Genomic DNA, 18712 nt, shown 5'->3' with positions numbered 1-18712 from the left:
TTTATTAAGACCAGCATTTTTGACAGTCTTAATAAGGCCCTTCACTGGCGGTGGATCCGCCGGAGTTATGTAGAGGTGCCAGCCTCTGCATAACTTTGGCGTATCCACTGCCGATTCTAAATATAAGACTAGCTGTCTTACATTTTGATCATTTTCTACGCATAAACAAGGCATAGAAAATTATAAATGATACTGGCCTGCTGGTCTGTCCCCTTCCCCAGCCACTTTTTTAGACCTGGCATGAGCGGGGAAAAGTCACATATTACGGCGTAAAGGACCTTTGCGCTGCAATCTGTTCCAGCAATAAGCCTAATATAGGCATACTTCTGTTTAATAAATTACCCCCTAAGTTGTTTGTGTCCCTAATTTCTATCTGAACTATTCATTTGCAAGGAACTTACATTGTGCAAGCAGTAACAAGTGCACCATTCTAATTAGCCTAGTGCTGAAAGGTGCTTCAAAACATGTTCATTTTAAGAGCTTTTTTGAAAGCCCTTTTCATATTTTAAGCAGAGTTCCATTTATTGTAAATTAACAAAGCTTTACAAATCCTTTTCTCAAAAAGTGCACAACTGCACATCTATTTCCAGAATGCTTTCTAACTAAAGTCAAAACATTTCTGTTTCTCTCCTACAGCATATTGGGAAAATATCTTCCATTTATGAATACACTGTGTACCATGTAGTTAAAGGAATAGCTCCTGCCCACATTAGGCATGCTTGCATTTAGCAGTCCATTGTAGTTTGTATTATGTGCAGTCCTTTCTCGTCCAGAGCAGCATTCAAAGTTATTACAATCTTTATTATAATCATTGTAATCGAGAGTAGATATGAGCTAAATTCCAAAAAAGGTGCTGCTTTCAAGTAAATGAGAATTAACTGCAATACCAGACCAAGCCACATGAGTGGCACTGTGTAAAAAAAAAAAAAACGAAATCTTTCTTCTAATCGTTTAAAGCCTTGTCATTTCTGCTTGTCCTTGAGCTGAATTATCAAAGTCTTCCCTTTTTATTTGCTTACTGAGTTCCTTTACCGAGCTGGCAACCCTGGGAACGGTAGTCTCAGTATCAGGCACTGTACAGTCATTTAATATAGAGAAACCTAACTCATCTTGAATGCAATGTAACACTTGGCTTGGCTAAACTGTTTTCAAGACAATTGTCAGTATTCTGATTTCTGAATACAGTTTTGGATATTCAGAATCCAATGAAGATTTAAAAAAAAAAAAATATTTGCGAACAAAACCACAGATGTCATCCAGTGGGGCTAATCCATGGCTTTTCCACCGAAATCCACACAAATAATGAACGTGCTTTTAAAATCTGTCAAGTTCATTATTCGTTTTCTTCCACTGTATGTAGAGAGAGTATAAAATATTCCATTTGCATTAGCTGCAAAAAGTTCTGTATTTTGTCAGGATTCAGATGTGAAGTTCACATACGTAAAGGGGCTGTCTGGTTTCCGATACTAATGACCTATCCTCAAGATATGTCATTAATATTAGATCGGAGAGGTTTCAACTCCTGGCACCCCTGCCGATCAGCTGTTTGAAGAGAATGCAGTGCTTGAACGGCTTGGAGTGTGACTACAATTGCTTTTTCCCATTCAAGTGAATGGGTTGGAAGATCTGTAATTGTACATGCTAGCTGCTTCAATGTCCTTGGATAGCAGGAGCACTGCATTCTCTTCAAACAGCTGATCGCAAGGGGTGCTGGGAGACGGACCCTGCCAATCTGAAATTGATGACCTATCCTGGGGATTGGTCATCAATATCAGAAACTGGACATCCCCTTTAATAACTGGCAGAATTCTGAACATGCATGTATGGTCATATGCTGTATAGATTGTAAAAGCCCTTTTATACTTTTGCACAAATGCTCCTTCCCAATAATTGTCTTGTGTACACATGCGTATATTTCTTGAAATTTGTTTTGGGTCCAATTGACACAAATCCATCATCAGATTTGATTTGGGTCTGAATGAGTTTGACAGGAATTGAAAGTTTCCAATTGCCCTAAATAAATTGTTTATGGTAATCTGAGGTCTCCTAGGACTATATCCAACCCTTTTAAACTCTTTAACGCCAGGAAAGCATTAGTAATATCAAAGTGACTAGGATATACATGTCTATGGGTAAACGGATGGTAGAAGTTGAAATCAAACAGCCTGTTTAAAAACTCGGCACTGTTGGATTAGTTTAGCAGCTCCTAGTTTAGTATAAATGAGGATCTGCTGCCCAGAAAGATTGATTCTCTATGGTGACCAGTGATTGCTGCAGTGATAACTTATAGCCATACAGAGGAGATGATTGCTGCATGTATATGCAGTTCTCACCTCTTGTGATGAGCAGGCGATTAACAAAAATGTATGGTTTGCTCCCGTGTAAAGGGGCCTTAAGTCTGGTTTAGTGATGAGAGAATTTCTTGAAATTCGATTTATAGAGAAATTGCAATCCTCTGATTCTGATTAGTGTTGAGCCAATGATAGCTCATCAATACTTTCATCCTCGAAAACCCCTTTAACTGCTGCTTACATTCTCTCCTCTAAGGCTTTTTAGTACCTCTTCTCTACTCTGAAATTCACTGTAACAAAACCTAGTTTTTTGGGGGTACTAGCTGTCCTTGAGGAGAGCGCCTTAATCAGTGTAAGGAGGCTTATTGGCCATACTTGCTCCTCTGGAATTCTGGGAAGAAAGGAATGCAAACGAGCTCTCAGCAAGCTCTGCATAATTTCAAATGTAGAGAACATTATGTATGAATGAGCTGAAAATCATTGTTTTGTAGTAGAACATGGTTGTCATAGAAAGAGGTATATAATTAGCTGTCACCAGTATAGAGGTACTAAAAAAAAGATATGCTGATAGGTTGTCCAATAGTGGCTGCATATAGAGGAAATAAGAGGAGAGAACAAAGGACTAAGCCAATAGACAACCAAATGGTAGGGGAAGAGAAGAAGAAATAGACCTACAGAATGACAGACTGAATAAGCAGTCAGGTACTGTATGTATGAAACCATGAACAGCAGTGTCCCTAAGGCCAGGACATGTAGTAAGAAGTTTTATTCCTCTGGAAAAGTGCAAAAGTGCAATTAATGCTATTTCAGTGGTGGGAAGTGGGATTTATGTACTGCTGACCTTTACTACTAACTAGCAATGTTTTTTTAGCATCTCCTAGTGTCATAACTGCTTGTATCATACTTGTATCATACAAAATGTTCAAGACTGACCTGTTTAAAGGGCAAAATGGTAAATGCATTACTAGTAAAATGAGGAGATTTATATGGACAGCAGTTTGAGAGAGTTCATATAGCGTTCATAATTGTATTAATGGCTTACATTTTTTTTTACATTTGTCATAGCCTACATAAGGTCTGTCCAGATATAATGTTTAATGACATCTTTGACTTATTGATCTAGGTGGCAATGAAATACTTGTAGAGTTACAATACCATATTTGTGGTGTAGCAATCTAAATGGTATAAATGCATGATAGTTTTACCAATATATTGGACAGACAGTTCACTAACTCTGATTATTTTAGAAAGTGTTTAATGGTTTCAATTTTTATGGTTGATTTGAGACTGCTTAGACAAAGGTTACAGTCTTGGTTGGGTGGTCTCGTAAAATTTGTGAATGTGATAAATGTATAATATACATACTGGAAACTTTTTTTGATTTCTGAAAATCTAGTGCTATTAACAGATGTACCACAATATTTATTCATTTATTAGTTTCATGTAGGACTCACAATCTTATACTCATGGCTAAAGGTACCATTAGACGAGGCAATGATTGGTACTATTGAGTGACAAACGAGTCATTTCTTGGTGTAGTGAATGTTTCGAGAACGATCCCTTTAGATGCGCCGATTATCGTTCACAAAAATCATAATTTCAATTGCATATTCCATCATTTGTAAAGACAGTTGCATTTGCACAAAGTGAAATTTGAGTGGCGTGCAGTGAATGATTCCCATTTACACATATGAAATCATTAACATCCAACAATGATTTTCTGCCAACACTAACGATCGAACCAATGAGAAATCTACCAACTGTTGGTTGTTGCTCTATCGTTCATTGCTTTTACACTGCTCAACGATCTTGCAGTTTTGCGTGATTTAACGATAATTTGCACAATAATTGGCTCAGGTAAAGGTACCTTAAGCTGATTCCCTTTTCAACTAAACCAATTGAGCTATCAGGAAGTTGTGTGCACTGAGAAAAGAAAAAACACAACTGTCTGGGCCATCTTACTGCCCTAATTTTTCCAGTAACTTTGGATGAACTAAGTTAAAGAGGACCTTTTACCACTCCTGACAGGCCTGTTTTAATAGCTTCATGCATTCCCCATGTAAAAACTATTCTGGAACATCTATTCATATAGTGCCATTCCTTTATTATTTCTACTAGCATTTATGAATGAATTGCTATCAGTTTGCAGTAAGGGTACAGGGGTGTGTTAACCAGTTTGGGGGGGGGGGGTGTCCCTGCACAGTCTGACTCTATCCAATCAGTGCTGCCATTTTCAAACTATGCAGGTACACACCCCCAACTTGTTGCCACCCCTCTGTACCCTTACTGCAGACTGCTAGCAATTTATCCATAACTTCTAGTAGAAATAGTAAATGAATGGCATAACATAGAGCCATAAGAATAGATGTTCCAATTGCTATTACAGGGTGAATGTATGAAGCTACTAAAACAGGCATGTCAAGAGTGGTGAAAGGTCCTCATTAAATAAGTAAATCAGTAACTTACTTTATTGCTTACTATAGGTAGAATATAAATGATACTTTGCCCATCAGCACAATATTTTCCTTTTTATTATAGCTCTTAGCTTCAAATAAAAGATTGTTCTGGCCCATCATTAAGAAAACATACCCTATAAGGGTGTCTGAGAATATGTTGTTTACTTGTGCACAATGGATAAAAGTCTATTATGAACTATAATGATAGGCTAATTGTCTAGAAAGTGTAGCACATTCTTGTAACTACTGAATTTGCCATTAGGACACATTTCTTTATTGAGTTGGCTGGTTGGCCAGTTTAGATGTTAAAAAAATGTTACTCATCTAGTCTTCGTTAACTAGTGTTTTTGTTGATTAATACAGCATTTCTATGAACATGAAGTAGACAAAAATGGTTTGTAATCCAGCTATGTCACTACTTTTGTTTGAATAGCAAAAATGTTTGCTTTTGATCCAGGACAATTGGCATGGACAGGGTCCAGACTGGGACCAAAAAGCAGCACTGGCACACAAACTATACCATCCCACATACAATATTTGCTGGTTTTGATACTGGAGTGTTTCATTGTGTGCCATCCATGTGTTAACGTTAACTATTCTTCCCCCCCCCAAAAAATAAAAATAAAATTATAAATCTGTATATGTACACTAAACAGGGGAAAATAAATTTTACTTGAGCAGGTACAAAAGCTGCCTTCTCCTATGCCTCATTCATTGTTCAATAAATTCAAAGTCCCCCTTTGTGCAGCTTGGTGGAGAGTGCTGTAGCCATAGTCCATCCTTCTCCTTTACTTTTAATAAGATGTCTATTGTGGATACATCATTCACATAAGTAGAAAATGTGAAACGGTGCAGCAATGTATCAAAACCCAGATCAGAACCAAAAACTAATACAAATTTAAGACCAGGCCTAAATAAATCAGACCCTAAAGCCCCTAAATAATCACAAACCATGTGTCATAAGAACAAATATTCCAAAACGGCAGATTATCAGTCTGCCCTCTGCACAGATATCATTATATACTTTAATGACTATAAATTTTCCGTGGACTTTCAATTTATTTTACTGTAAGAAATGTGTTCAGTTCTGCTAATTTCTTGGATCACTAAGGAATGCACTTTAAGAGTGCACCTATAAGGGTGGGGGGTTACAACTGTTCTAAAAATATTTTAGGTTGAGGAAGTAGATGTCATTTTTGCAGCCTATATAGCCCCAGGTTTTAAGAGTAAGATCTACCACAATGTTTCCTGTACTTCAATATGGAAAGCTTATAAGAATGTTTATATCTTTAATTTCTCTTTAACCCTCTTGATCTGAAAAGCAATTCTTCTCTGTTAGAGTCTAATTTTCTAAAATAAAATGTTGTCTATATATAGAAATCCATGTTTCACTTTTGATGTCCATGTTATCCACAAATGTTTGCAGCTCCAGTCAAGATAAAAAAAAGTAGCAAATTTACAGAGCATTTTCTCTATTTTACTTGTCAATAAGATTGGTGGATCACAGATTCATTGAAATGTAGCCATGTTGTTATTTAAGTGAAAGTCAATAAAGGAATGACTGGGCTCTGCATAATAAATTATATTGTTGTACAGATTAAGATCAGCATTTTTGAACTATACAGTACTTTAATGTTATGCTTTGTGCCCTTAAATAGGTTAATGGGAAAGATCTTTTAAAAGCTACTCATGAAGAAGCAGTTGAAGCCTTTCGTAATGCTAAAGACCCAATTGTAGTTCAAGTATTAAGACGAACGCCGGTTAACAGAGCTCATGGAAGTTCCCAGGAGGTACAGCTTGTGAATGTGAGCACTCAAACAGACATAACATTCGAGCATATCATGGCCCTCGCTAAACTTAGACCATCTACTCCACCAGTTCCAGATATTTGCCCTTTTCTTCTATCTGACAGGTATGGGAATTTCATTAATTGTTATGTGTCATGAAGACATATTTCATGCAAAATATTATAAAGTACGGTAATAATAAAAATGTGTGACTTTTAAATGGCATCTGAAAATTCTGTACTCAATGTCTAACGTCAGACTAAGCCATACAATACAGCCAACATCTTGGCTCCAGCTGCTCTTAAGAATAATACTTTACTTCATGCAGCTTTTTCCCATTAAAAGAACCATATTGGAAAGCATATCGCACATCTAATATTTCTAAAATGTATCTAAAAAATGAAAATAGTACTTTTTTCCTAATCAATCTTTGCTCTTGGACATCACGTTGAGATTAGACAGATAATACCAACTTGTAAGCGAATTAAGAAACCATGCCGCACATCAAACCATTCACTACCACTTATTGTTAGAAAAGTATTTTAAATTTATTGCAAAGTGTACTTCTGTATTTATTGAAGTTATTGTGTCCACATTTTCCAGAATATAAAATGTGGACATGGCTTCATTAGAAGACAGGCTGAGTTTCAAAAAGACAGATTGGAATCCTGCAGCTGTGGAACATTGCCAGACCTTTGTTATGAATGTACTGCTGTATTTCTTTTGATTTGGTGCACAGATCATTGCCTGGAATCCAATTTAAGCTATGAAAATGACTACTCTAAGTGTGCAGTAAATGAAAAGAAACATATCTTTTTGTTCAATGTTTCTTTAGATTAGCAACCCATTCTAACCTCTTGAAAAGAAAAGGCTGCAGATAAGTTTGTCATATTTTAATTAAAAAGAAGAACGTTGTCTCATCTGGCCTTCTTGCACCAAATTTTTCCATATAGCTGCCATTCTCTTCATCCAGTGGAGCATGAATTTTACGACGGTAATGAGTATCTTTCCAGCCTTCCTGCTGATGGAGACAGAACGGAAGACTTTGAGTATGAGGTCAGATTATTTTTCATATCTTCTGAGAGCTTGCAGTTCCTTCACAGCATAGGAGAATGCATTAATAATTTGACTTATAAGTATTATTTACTATGAATAATCATAAAGTGCATAGTGTACTGTTATGTTGTGTCAGAACAAGCAAAGGTCATTTGTTCATGTTTTTACTAATAATACCAAACGCAAATTTGGTACTCAAATTTGCTACTGCTGAATAGTTATCAACACTGAAAGTATATAAGTCAGCGCTTTGTAATTTTTCCAAGTCCAAACAAGAAAGCACTCATGCAGCACTCCCAAAATCTTCAAGTGAAAAAGTGTTTTTTTTTTCACCTAATGCAGGCAGCATTTTACTTTCTCAGTGGAACCATTTTCAGGCTCAAAAATGGTTCAATGGAGAGGATAAAAAGTTGTTGTCTACATTGGGTGAATAAATTCACTGTTTCTTGTTTGAACATTGGCAAATGGAGGTTCGGTGTCCAAACTTCTTGAAAGAGTGCACCCTTCTTTTTATAGTGCTGCTCCATTGGTTTGTTTTGTAGTTTTTAGTTGTCATGCTGCTCTCTATGGTCTGTTTTTTTTTTTATTTCTTATCTTATCATTCAATTTTCTGCCATAAGAGCTTAAAGTTTTATGGTAGGCTCTTGACCTAAATTTTTTTTTTCCAAAAATATTATTAGTATGAGAATAAGATTTAGAGTAAGTGAAGTCTGAGTACCACCAAGCCTTTTTGCCACTTTTTCTGCCAAGAGTTCAGTGCCATGTTTTTGTTTTGAGCCAAAGACATACAGTACATACCGGTAATATTAGACAGGATGCTGCCCACAGAGGTGAGGGGAAAAAAACAACTTGAAAGTTGTCGAGATTGGCATTACTCCCTATCTGTGTTGTTAACTTTATTTTTCCAAAATTAAAGTAGGTGGAAAATATCATAATTCAAGTTAAAGCTGGCTACACACTAGATATTTTATGCATCAATTTTAGCATGCCTTGTTGTGTATATCTCTGAAATATTCAACACTGCCAGGCAGTGAATTTTTATGCCTTTTAACAGTACTTGTAACCACAAAATGATGTGCAATGTTATAAAGCAGGAGATGAGTAGATTGATACATAGTTTTGTAGGAAAAGATTGAACAGAACCTGTAATTTATATATTTGAATCAGTTTTTTTTTTTAACTTACGTTTTACACATGAGCTGTCTTATCAGTGACTGATTTCCCAGTGTAAGTGTGTGTATACACAGATAGCTATTAGCCACTAGTAGTTGTACATAAAGAGTAATTATCAGCAATTGACAGCATTTACTCTGTAAGTTTGTATATATAGATAACTGACAGTCACTGACAGTTGACTTGGCTTGGCCACACAGGGAGGTGTTATTAGTGATTGATAGCATTCTCTGTACAAGTGTGTATACATAGCTGTCACTGATAGTTGTATGTGGGTGAGATGTTATCACTGATTGATAGGATTCTCTATGTAAGCATGTACACATAGATTACTATGAGTCACTGATAGTTGTACATGGGGAGGTGTTATCAGTGATTGATAGCATTCTCTGTGTAAGTGTGTATACATAGATAGCTATCAGTCACAGATAATTTTACACAAGGGGGGTGTTATCAGTGATTGATTCCATTCTCTGTGTGAGTGTGTATATATAGATAACTGTCAGTCACTGAGAGTTGTACATGGAGGAGGTGTTATCAGTGATGGATAGCATTCTCTGTGTAAGTGTGTATACAAACATATCTGTCAGTCGCTGATAGTTGTGCGTGGGAGTGGTCTTAATGGGGTTGGCTCATATGAGGCATTGGTGGCATATCTCTAGAATTTGCCACCGATGTCAGATAAGTATGAGTCCTACTCCTGGGTTCATATCTATCCAGAACAGGACCTCTGAAGTGAGTGAAGAGCATGCACGGCCTCCCTCTATTGATTTCTATTGGAGTTCCAAAGATAACCAAGAACTGGCTCAGCTATTTCTGGCAGTCTCATAGAATTCAATGGAGATGAGGCCATACTTGCGTGGTGCGCTTTTGGTTCATTTTTACGGAACTTCCAAAAATAGCCAAGCTCTCTTGCTTAGCTTTCTTTTGAACTCCCATAGAAATTAATGGAGAGCATTCTGCACATGCATCATGCACTCTTGTTTGCTTTTGGTGGCCCATTTTGGAGATAGGTGTTGGTCCCAGAGGTGTGTTCTGCAGTTACATGACTCTGATGGCATATCCAACTATATGCCATCAAAGTCTCAGATGACACAACCCCTTTAAGGTCAGAAAAAGCAGAGATTTATATGTATAAATTGCAATTTTTATTGAATCTTTTCAAACAAAATTATATATCAATCTGCTCAGCTCCTTCTGCTCTATAACATGCTGCCTGCAGAGTGCACAGCATTTTATGGTGACATGTCTTCTTGTGTGTCGAAATTGTGCTTTCTATTGATTTTGGATTGTGAGCTCTGCTGGGAACAGTGAATCATGGTAATGTCTGTGAAGCACCTGCCGAATATGTTGGCGCTATATAAATAACTTTAAAAAAATGTGGAAAAAGAAAATATTAATACAGTGTCACAAGCTATTTAGGAAGTAACTGATAATTTCAAGATAGCGCATCAGAAGTAGTGTACATTACTTTGTAGTTCCTTCAGTATAGACCTAGTAAAACATTATACATGACATACAGTAATAAAAAAAACATTATCAGTATAGTATTGTATCTTTCTATTGCCTGAAGCTAAACATACAGCATTTGTAAAACAATAGAACTATATGTGCGCCTATGCTCCTTTTGGCTTTGCTGTAGCTGCCTTGCACTGGCTGTAACAGTTCATATTGTAGATCACTGACAACCTCAAATCATTTCCCTTGTTAGTTTTAACCAGTGTTCTCTCAATTTGTATGTTATGGTGATGTGTTTTGCCTCCCCAAGTATGTTATATTTATTATAAGATCTGTAAATATGTCTGAGGTTATAAGATATATGTCACAAACTATTGAGCAAATGTAGCAAAATTTTGGTTGCTTTTTAACATGTGCAACTTCCGTCAAAATGAGACCTAAGCTAGTAAGTGTATCCCAAAGCAGCTTATTTCTAACATCTGCAATACTTTCAAAGTCTGTTGCAATATTTTTTTCCAAATATGAACAGAATTTGTATTGGGACCATGATTTTCATCTAACTTGTGTGTGACTTTTGGTAATCATGCGCGGTACCACTACTCTTACGCACAACAAAGTAAAAAAGTATAAACTGTGGCCACTGATGCACAGGAGCCGGTCTGAAATCAAATGCAGTCACCGGGAGCAGGCAGTTCTGAGGGGGCCTTTATCGGGCTGTTCTCGGAACTTCCTGCTCCCGGTGACTGCATTTGATTTCAGACCAGCTCCCGGCACAGGTAAGGGCTTACCTGTGCATCGCCGGACAGGTGAGTTTACCTTACTAAAGATGGCAGCCCGCATGTGTTCGCGAACACTGCAAACTGACCATCACTGTCACCAATATGTGGCCATCAGTGCCAACCATCTAGATGTTGTGTTTTCTTTTAACTACTTACGCACAACCTTTATTCATGCTTTAAATAGTTACATTTTTTTACAATAAATAATACAAATTCTTTGCTGATAGTTACATAGTTAATACGGTTAAAAAAAAGACATAAGTCCATCAAGTTCAACCAAGGGATAGGTGGGGGCACGAATCCCAGAAGGAAGTGAGACTCAGATTTCTACACATTTTCATAAGCATTAATGTCATTTACTTTTAAGAATTCATCTAAACTATTTTTAAAACTATCTACTGTCCCTGTTGTAACTATGTCCTGAGGTAGTCTATTCCACAGATTCACAGTTCTTACAGTAATATATTTTGTCCACATACATTTCTGATTCCACTGCTAACCTGCAGTTATTGATATGTTAAATGCAAGAAATTTAGAGGCTCGTGGCCACCAATATGTGATGTTTGCTGGTGCAAAAAAATCTCAATATACGGTAATCAGTGGTATTCAATCTCCAGTGAAATTCCTCAATCAGTATCTTTCAGGGTATTTATCCAGGAAATATATCCATCTAGCTTGTCAGAATGTGAATTAGAGCTAAAAGCTAAAAGCCAAACAACTTGTCCTAAAAGAAAAATATAGCTATAGTTAAACCTTAAATGACATTTAAATATGTATAGTATTTTACTGTGTGGATAACAGAAAAATTTGCATTGAGCTTGGGAAGTCACTGAAGTACAATAGAACATTAAGTGGGTTTTACAATTGTGCTACAGAAAAACCCAATTTAGGTATGTAAAAAATAAACACTTTTCCCCATACAAGTAAGCAAAAATCCTCTGATATTCCAATATTGGAGAACATTGAAAAATAATACTTATTCCGGTCCTCTGGCCAGAGCATTATCTTCATCGAGCACATGGAATTGATAAACACAAATGTCTTTTTACTGCACCGCCACCCATATCTATTTAGTTGAATCTGACATCAATTCTGATTTGTCCCCTCTCTCTACTTTTCAAAAAGTCATGCCATTCTCAGCCTGTCATCGCTGATAAGTGAGAAGACATGAGGGAATCCAATTTCAACTGTGATTGCAATGCTTTCGACAGATTGAATGTGTTTGCAGCCTCGTAATTCTGTTTGGGCCATGTTTATTTCTTTTGCACTTAATACATAAACTCTATATTTGTTTTCATTGTTAAGAGTCGTCTGGGGGATAGGAAGGAAATGCCATAATAGATTAAAGTGTATCTGCCGTAGGAATACACAGAAACAAGACTTGAACAATTTTTTATTTTTTTCTACTAATTTTAACTAATTAATAATGTTCAATAAATGAAATGCTAGCATAGGATCATGCCACAGCATCTCAATCTGGTTGAGGTCAGGACTCTAACTGGGCCACTCCAGTAGGGGTATTTTCTTCTGTATAAGCCATTCTGTTGTTGATTTACTTCTATGCTTTGGGTCGTTGTCCTGTTGCAACACCCATTTTCTGTTAAGCTTCAGCTGGTGGACAGATGGCCTTAAGTTCTATTGCAAAATGTCTTGATAAACTTGGGAATTCATTTTTCCTTCGATGACAGCAATTCGTCCAGACCCTGACGCAGCAAAGCAGCCCCAAACCATGATGCCCCCACCACCATACTGTAACGGTCACGTCCACACACACACAGGGGGAAGGATAGTGACCACTGCGCTCCACCCTCACCCCTGGCCCTGCCTACTTGCCTCACGAGTCCTGATGACAGGGAACAACTGGACGACAGTCCCTAACTTAGGATACGTGCAGGGAAGACAGACAAGACAAAATACGGAACATGAACGGACCGGGTCAGAACCAAGAGAGCTACGCAGTACAAAGGGTTAAGCAAAGAATGGTCAGGAGAAGCCGGGGTCAAATACCAGGAGAGTAGAGAAGTACAAGAGGAGTCCTAAGAGAGTAGTCAGGTGGGAGCCGAGGTCACAATACCAGGACGGATGCGCAGTACAGGAGGAGCAGGCAAAAGGATCGTCAGGGAACGGAATCAGGTGAGTATTCAGTAGTCCAACAAATAGCCAGGAACCTAGAAATTAACAGGCAACCTGTGGCTAGCAGGCTGCCTGTATTTATAGTGGCCAGCGTCACATGACCGACAGACCAACCAGTTGAGCACCGAGTGATCAGCTTGGCGCTCAAGGCAGACTTAGGAGCAGGGAGCCACCCAGCAGTGAAGCCGCCCTGGGAATGAGGTCAAACACAGATCCTCATTCCCAAAGCTAAGCAACAGTTCTGCGGGCAATGGGGGACCGAGTGCACCTTCGGAACCCCGTTACACATACTTCACAGTTGGGATGAGGTTTTGATGTTGTTGTGCTGTGCCGCTTTTTCTCTACACATAGTGTTGTGTGTTTCTTCCAAACAACTCAACTTTGGTTTCATCTGTCAACAGAATATTTTGCCAGTACTGCTGTGGAACATCCAGGTGCTCTTGTGCAAACTGTAAACGTGCAGCAATGTTTTTTTTGGACAGCAGTGGCTTCCTCTGTAGTATCCTCCCATGAAATCCATTCTGGTTTAGTGTTTTACGTATCGTAGATTCGCTAACAGGGATGTTAGCATATGCCAGAGACTTTTGAAAGTCTTTAGCGGACACTCTGGGATTCTTCTTCACCTCATTGAGCAGTCTGCGCTGTGCTCTTGCAATCATCTTTACAGGATGGCCACTCCTAGAGAGAGAAGCAGCAGTGCTGAACTTTCTCCATTTATAGACAATTTGTCTTACCGTGGACTGATCAACAGCAAGGCTTTTGGAGATACTTTTATAACCCTTTCCAGCTTTATGCAAGTCAACAATTCTTAATCGTAGGTCTTCTGAGAGCTCTTTTGTGCGAGGCATCATTCACATCAGGCAATGCTTCTTGTGAAAAGCAAACCCAGAACTGGTGTGTGTTTTTTATAGGGCAGGGCAGCTGTAACCAACACCTCCAATTGATTGGACTCCAGTTGGCTGACACCTCACTCCAATTAGCTCTTGGAGATGTCATTAGTCTAGGGGTTCACATACTTTTTCCACCTGCACTGTGAATGTTTACATGGTGTGTTTAATAAAAACATGGTAACATTTAATTCTTTGTGTGTTATTAGTTTAGGCAGACTGTGATTGTCTATTTTTGTGACTTAGATGAATATCAAATCACATTTTATGACCAATTTGTGCAGAAATCCATATCATTCTAAAGGGTTCACATACTTTTTCTTGCAACTGTAAGTGATGCTGAGTCCATTTATGTAATTTGAATCTTCATACTCACTTGTATTCCAATGCTGTGCTTCCACACAGTAAAATGTATCCTCCCCGAGTCCTCTCCATTATGTGCGTGAGCATAGGAGTCCACTCAATGCATTTTACTGCTAGTTTGTCAGAACACAGATTCAGAATGCAAGTGAGAAGGAAAATTACTTCATTGGACTCAGCACCACTTACACTTTACACCACTTACTCTAGTTTGGGGATGTTTTAGAGCTAACAGATTCTATTTAGGGCCCACCTACAGATTTGTGTATTGTCGACCGAGCCTGCTGAGAATGGTAGGTTTGGGCAACAGTCTGATATGTGTGGAGAGTTTTTGACTCTCTGACAGATAGTTTTGGGAGAGAGAAGGTTCAGGTGAACTGAAATTTTTCTTCTGATCCTTTTTTTCTATTGGAAGTTAAGCTACCGCCAGAAGTATCTGTCAGAAGCTTTCTCCCCTCTCCCCATTGAATAAACATACATGTTCCAAACATCTAGGTGTATGGAAAGCTGGGAGGAGTAAGGAGAGATAGCTGTTGGCCAAATAATTACTATTGAATTTATATGGTTGCCCTTAGGAATTAGACACTGGAATTAGGGTTGAGCGAACCCGAACTGTAAAGTTTGGGTTCGTACCGAACTTTAAGGTTTTTTGTACCCGGACCCGAAATTTTTTGTAAAAGTTCGGGTTCGAGTTTGGTGTTCAGCAATTTAATGGCGCTTGTTGAAAGGCTGCATATATATAGTGATATATATTCGTAATTTTAAATATTCTAGACTTTTTTTTATTGCAAATTTTCGTAATGCGAATTTTCGTAATGCAAATTTTAATCGCAAATTTTTCAATTGCCGAGTAAAAACATGATTCCTCCCTGCTTCTTGCTTGTGGGCCAATGACTCATTGGCCCACAAGCAAGAAGCAGGGAGGAATCATGACTTTAAATGGGAAAAATTAAGAATATTCGAAAAAACTAATATATAGCACTATATCGAATATATATTAGTTTTTTCGAATATTCGTAATATTCTAAAACAAGAATATATAGCAATATATAGCGAATATTCGAAAAAAAACGGATATAGAGCAATTTAGCTAATATAGTGCTATAATCTTCTTTGTCTAATAGTTTTAATTTTTTTCTTATCTGAAGTTCAGATAGGAAAAAAATGACAACTATAAAAAAAAAGATTATAGCACTATATTAGCTAAATTGCTTTACATTAGTTTTTTCGAATTTTGGCTGTATTGCTATATATTCTTGTTTTCGAATATTACAAATATTCAAAAAAAAACTAATATATTTGATATAGTGCTATGACTCATTGGCCCACAAGCAAGGAGCAGGGAGAAATCATGTTTTTGCTCGGCATTACGAAAATTCGCATATTAAGCGCTCATTACCTTGTCGATTTTTCGAGTAAAAAAATCGTAGAATATAACGAATATTCGAATTTGCGAATATTCGCCGAATATTCTACTAAATATTCGCGAAATATCGCGAATTCGAATATGACTACTACCGCTCATCACTACTGTGAGGGAGAGATTTGGAAAGACTCTAATATCTACACTTGGTGTGAAGTTAGCGATCTACAGCGTTCTTTGTTTTGGGGGTGCAATGCAACATTTTTGTACCCTGCCCTGAGCCCAGTAAGACTGAACAAAAATTTTTAATCCGTCTGTTAGTTAGGTGGGCGTCGGCGGCCATTTTGTGCAACAGCAGTGCACCTGTACTGCATATGTGCCAGGGACAATCATTTAATCCTTTTCTTGTAGTTCAGCGGCCAACATATACTCATTTTTAAAGTGCACCTGCACTGCATATGTGCCAGGGGAAGGGAAAATAATACCGTCTGTGAGTTCAGGGACCCAGGGGGTGACATATCCCCATTTTTTTCTGTAATGTACCCCTGTGCTGCATTTCTGAGAGTGAAATATAATCAGTTAAACCCATCTGTTCCATTGTGGGGTGACATATTTAAATTTTTTGTTGTAAAGTACCTCTGAGGCCTGCACTGCATATGTGACCGGCAGGCACATAAATTCAGCAAATCCATTTGTTCCATTGTAGGGGTGACATATTCACTAATTTTTGAGTAAAAAACCCATGTGCTTCATCTGTGAGAGTGAAATATAATCTCAGTTAAATCCATCTGTTTCATTTAGGGTTAAAAAAAACTTTTTTTGGGCAATAAAGTACCGTTTTGTCTTGTGCTGCATTTCTGACAGTCCAATAAAACCGCCAAATACTGCAGTTACATTTTTTGGTGAAAAATTTGAAATTTTGTTGCTATAAAGTACATTTGCGGCCCACGCTGCGTTCCTGTCAGCCAAATAAAACCATTAAATACCGCTGTTACATTTTTGGGCTTCAAATTCCCATTTTTGGGTGTAAAGTACCTCTGAGGCTTGCACATGTGACAGGCAGGCACATAAATTCAGCAAATTCATCTGTTCCATTGTAGGGGTGACATATCCACCATTTGTTATGTAAAAAAAAACCTGTGCTTCATCTGTGAGAGTGAAATATAATCTCAGTTAAATCCATCGGTTTCATTTAGGTTTAAAAAAAATCTTTTTTTTGGGGGGGGGGGGGGGGGGGGATAAAGTGCCTTTTTGCCCTGTGCTGCATTTCTGGTAGTTAAAGAAATACAGTTAAATCTATCTGTTTCATTGTGTGTGAGAATTATTTTTTGGGGGGCAATAAAGTACCTTAGCACTGCATAGCAGACAGGGCAATAAGTTAAAAAAAACTCGTCTGTTCCATTGTTGGGTGACATTAACCCATTTTTCCTATCCGAAAACCCCTGCTCTGCCTAGGTTACATTTCTAAAATTCATCTCTTCCATTTTTGGGTGACATTAACCCATTTTGGCCATCGAAAAAACCCTGCTATGCATTGTTCACAAGGAGTAGAGCGTCAAAAAAGGGACGTGGCCCTGGTCGTGGTGCTGCTGGTGTTGGTGGAGCTCCTGTTGCAGGTAGAGGACATGGTCGATCTGTGCAAGCTACGCGCCCCAAGTGAAACGCCTTCCTCAGGTGCGAGTAGGCGACAGAACCTTCAGCATTATTTGGTATTCTCGAATGCGGCTTTACGAATGGTGAGGCCAGAACAAGTACAGGCGATAGTAGATTGGGTGGCTAACAGTGCCTACAGTTCCTTCACATTTTCTCCCACCCAGTCCCCTGCTGAAAGCTCAGAGTTGGCAGCTACAGCCCATGGCCATCTGTCTTTCAACTCACCCCCTTGCAAATCAGGCAAGCAGTCTGAGCCCCAAGTCATGCAGCAGTCTCTTATGCTTTATAAAGACTCTGCTGGCAGGGTTTCTGTGGGCCATCCACCTAACCCTGCCCCAGAAGTTGAAGAGATTGTGTGCACTGATGCCCAACCACTTATGTTTCAGGATGAGGACATGGGAAGACCCCCGCAGCACGTCTCTGATGATGACGAAACACAGGTGCCTACTGCTGCGGCTTTCTGCAGTCTGCAGGGCAGGGGTAAAGAGTGGGTGGAAGATGATGTGGAGGATGATGAGTAATAGACCGCACATGGACTCAAGGTCATGCGAGTGATGTGTGCAGTTTGGAGGAAGAGGCGGTGGTCGCACAGAGGCACCAGCACAGCAAAAGAGGGAGCAAGGGGCAAAAGCGTCTGATACATTCTTGGGTGACATTTTACAATTTTTGGCGTGAATAAACCCCTGCTCTGCATAAGTGACAGGGACCAAAATTTCTAAAAATCGTCTGTTACATTCTCGGTTGACATTTTACCATTTTTGCTGTATACAAACCCCTGCTCTGCATATGTGACAGGGACCTAAATTTCTAAAATTCGTCTGTTACATTGATGGTTGACATTAACCTATTTTTGCCGGTGAAAAAGCCCTGCTCTGCATTGCTGACAGGGAACAAAATTTAGTAAAAACTTCTGTTACTGATCGGAAGATGCGCGACTACAAGCACACACTGGTAGACACGCTGCTAATGGCATTTCCACCTGGCTCAGTGGAAGCACAAGGCGACGGCAGAGGAGGAGAAAAGGGGTCGACAACGCAGCTGGGGCACCACCAGTACCTCAGAAGGCAGGGTTAGCATGGCTGAAATGTGGAAAAGTTTTGTCAGCACGCCAAAACAACCAGCACCACCAGCTGATATGGAACGTCTTAGCAGGATGCAGCATTTCAGCAACATGGTGGAGCAGTATGTGTGCACACGCCTACACGTACTGACTGATGGGTCTGCCCCCTTCAACTTCTGGGTCTCCAAATTGGGCACATGGCCTGAGCTTGCCCTTTTTTACGCCTTGGAGGTGCTGGCCTGCCCTGCAGTTAGTG

General features: G+C 38.8%; 1 protein-coding gene across 1 annotated transcript in view; it reads left to right on the top strand.

The window, feature by feature from the left end:
- Positions 1-18712, top strand: part of PDZRN4 (PDZ domain containing ring finger 4) — a 208101-nt gene that overhangs the window by 148165 nt on the left and 41224 nt on the right. The window contains exons 2-3 of the mRNA XM_040415734.1: positions 6406-6659; positions 7488-7590. Coding sequence (XP_040271668.1) covers positions 6406-6659; positions 7488-7590 — 357 coding nt within the window. The remainder of the gene's footprint in view (positions 1-6405; positions 6660-7487; positions 7591-18712) is intronic.

Source organism: Bufo bufo, chromosome 1, assembly GCF_905171765.1.
Source record: "Bufo bufo chromosome 1, aBufBuf1.1, whole genome shotgun sequence".
Classification (NCBI taxonomy): Eukaryota; Metazoa; Chordata; class Amphibia; order Anura; family Bufonidae; genus Bufo; species Bufo bufo.
Note: the sequence above shows the minus strand (reverse complement) of the source record. Positions and strands in the feature narration are given on the sequence as shown.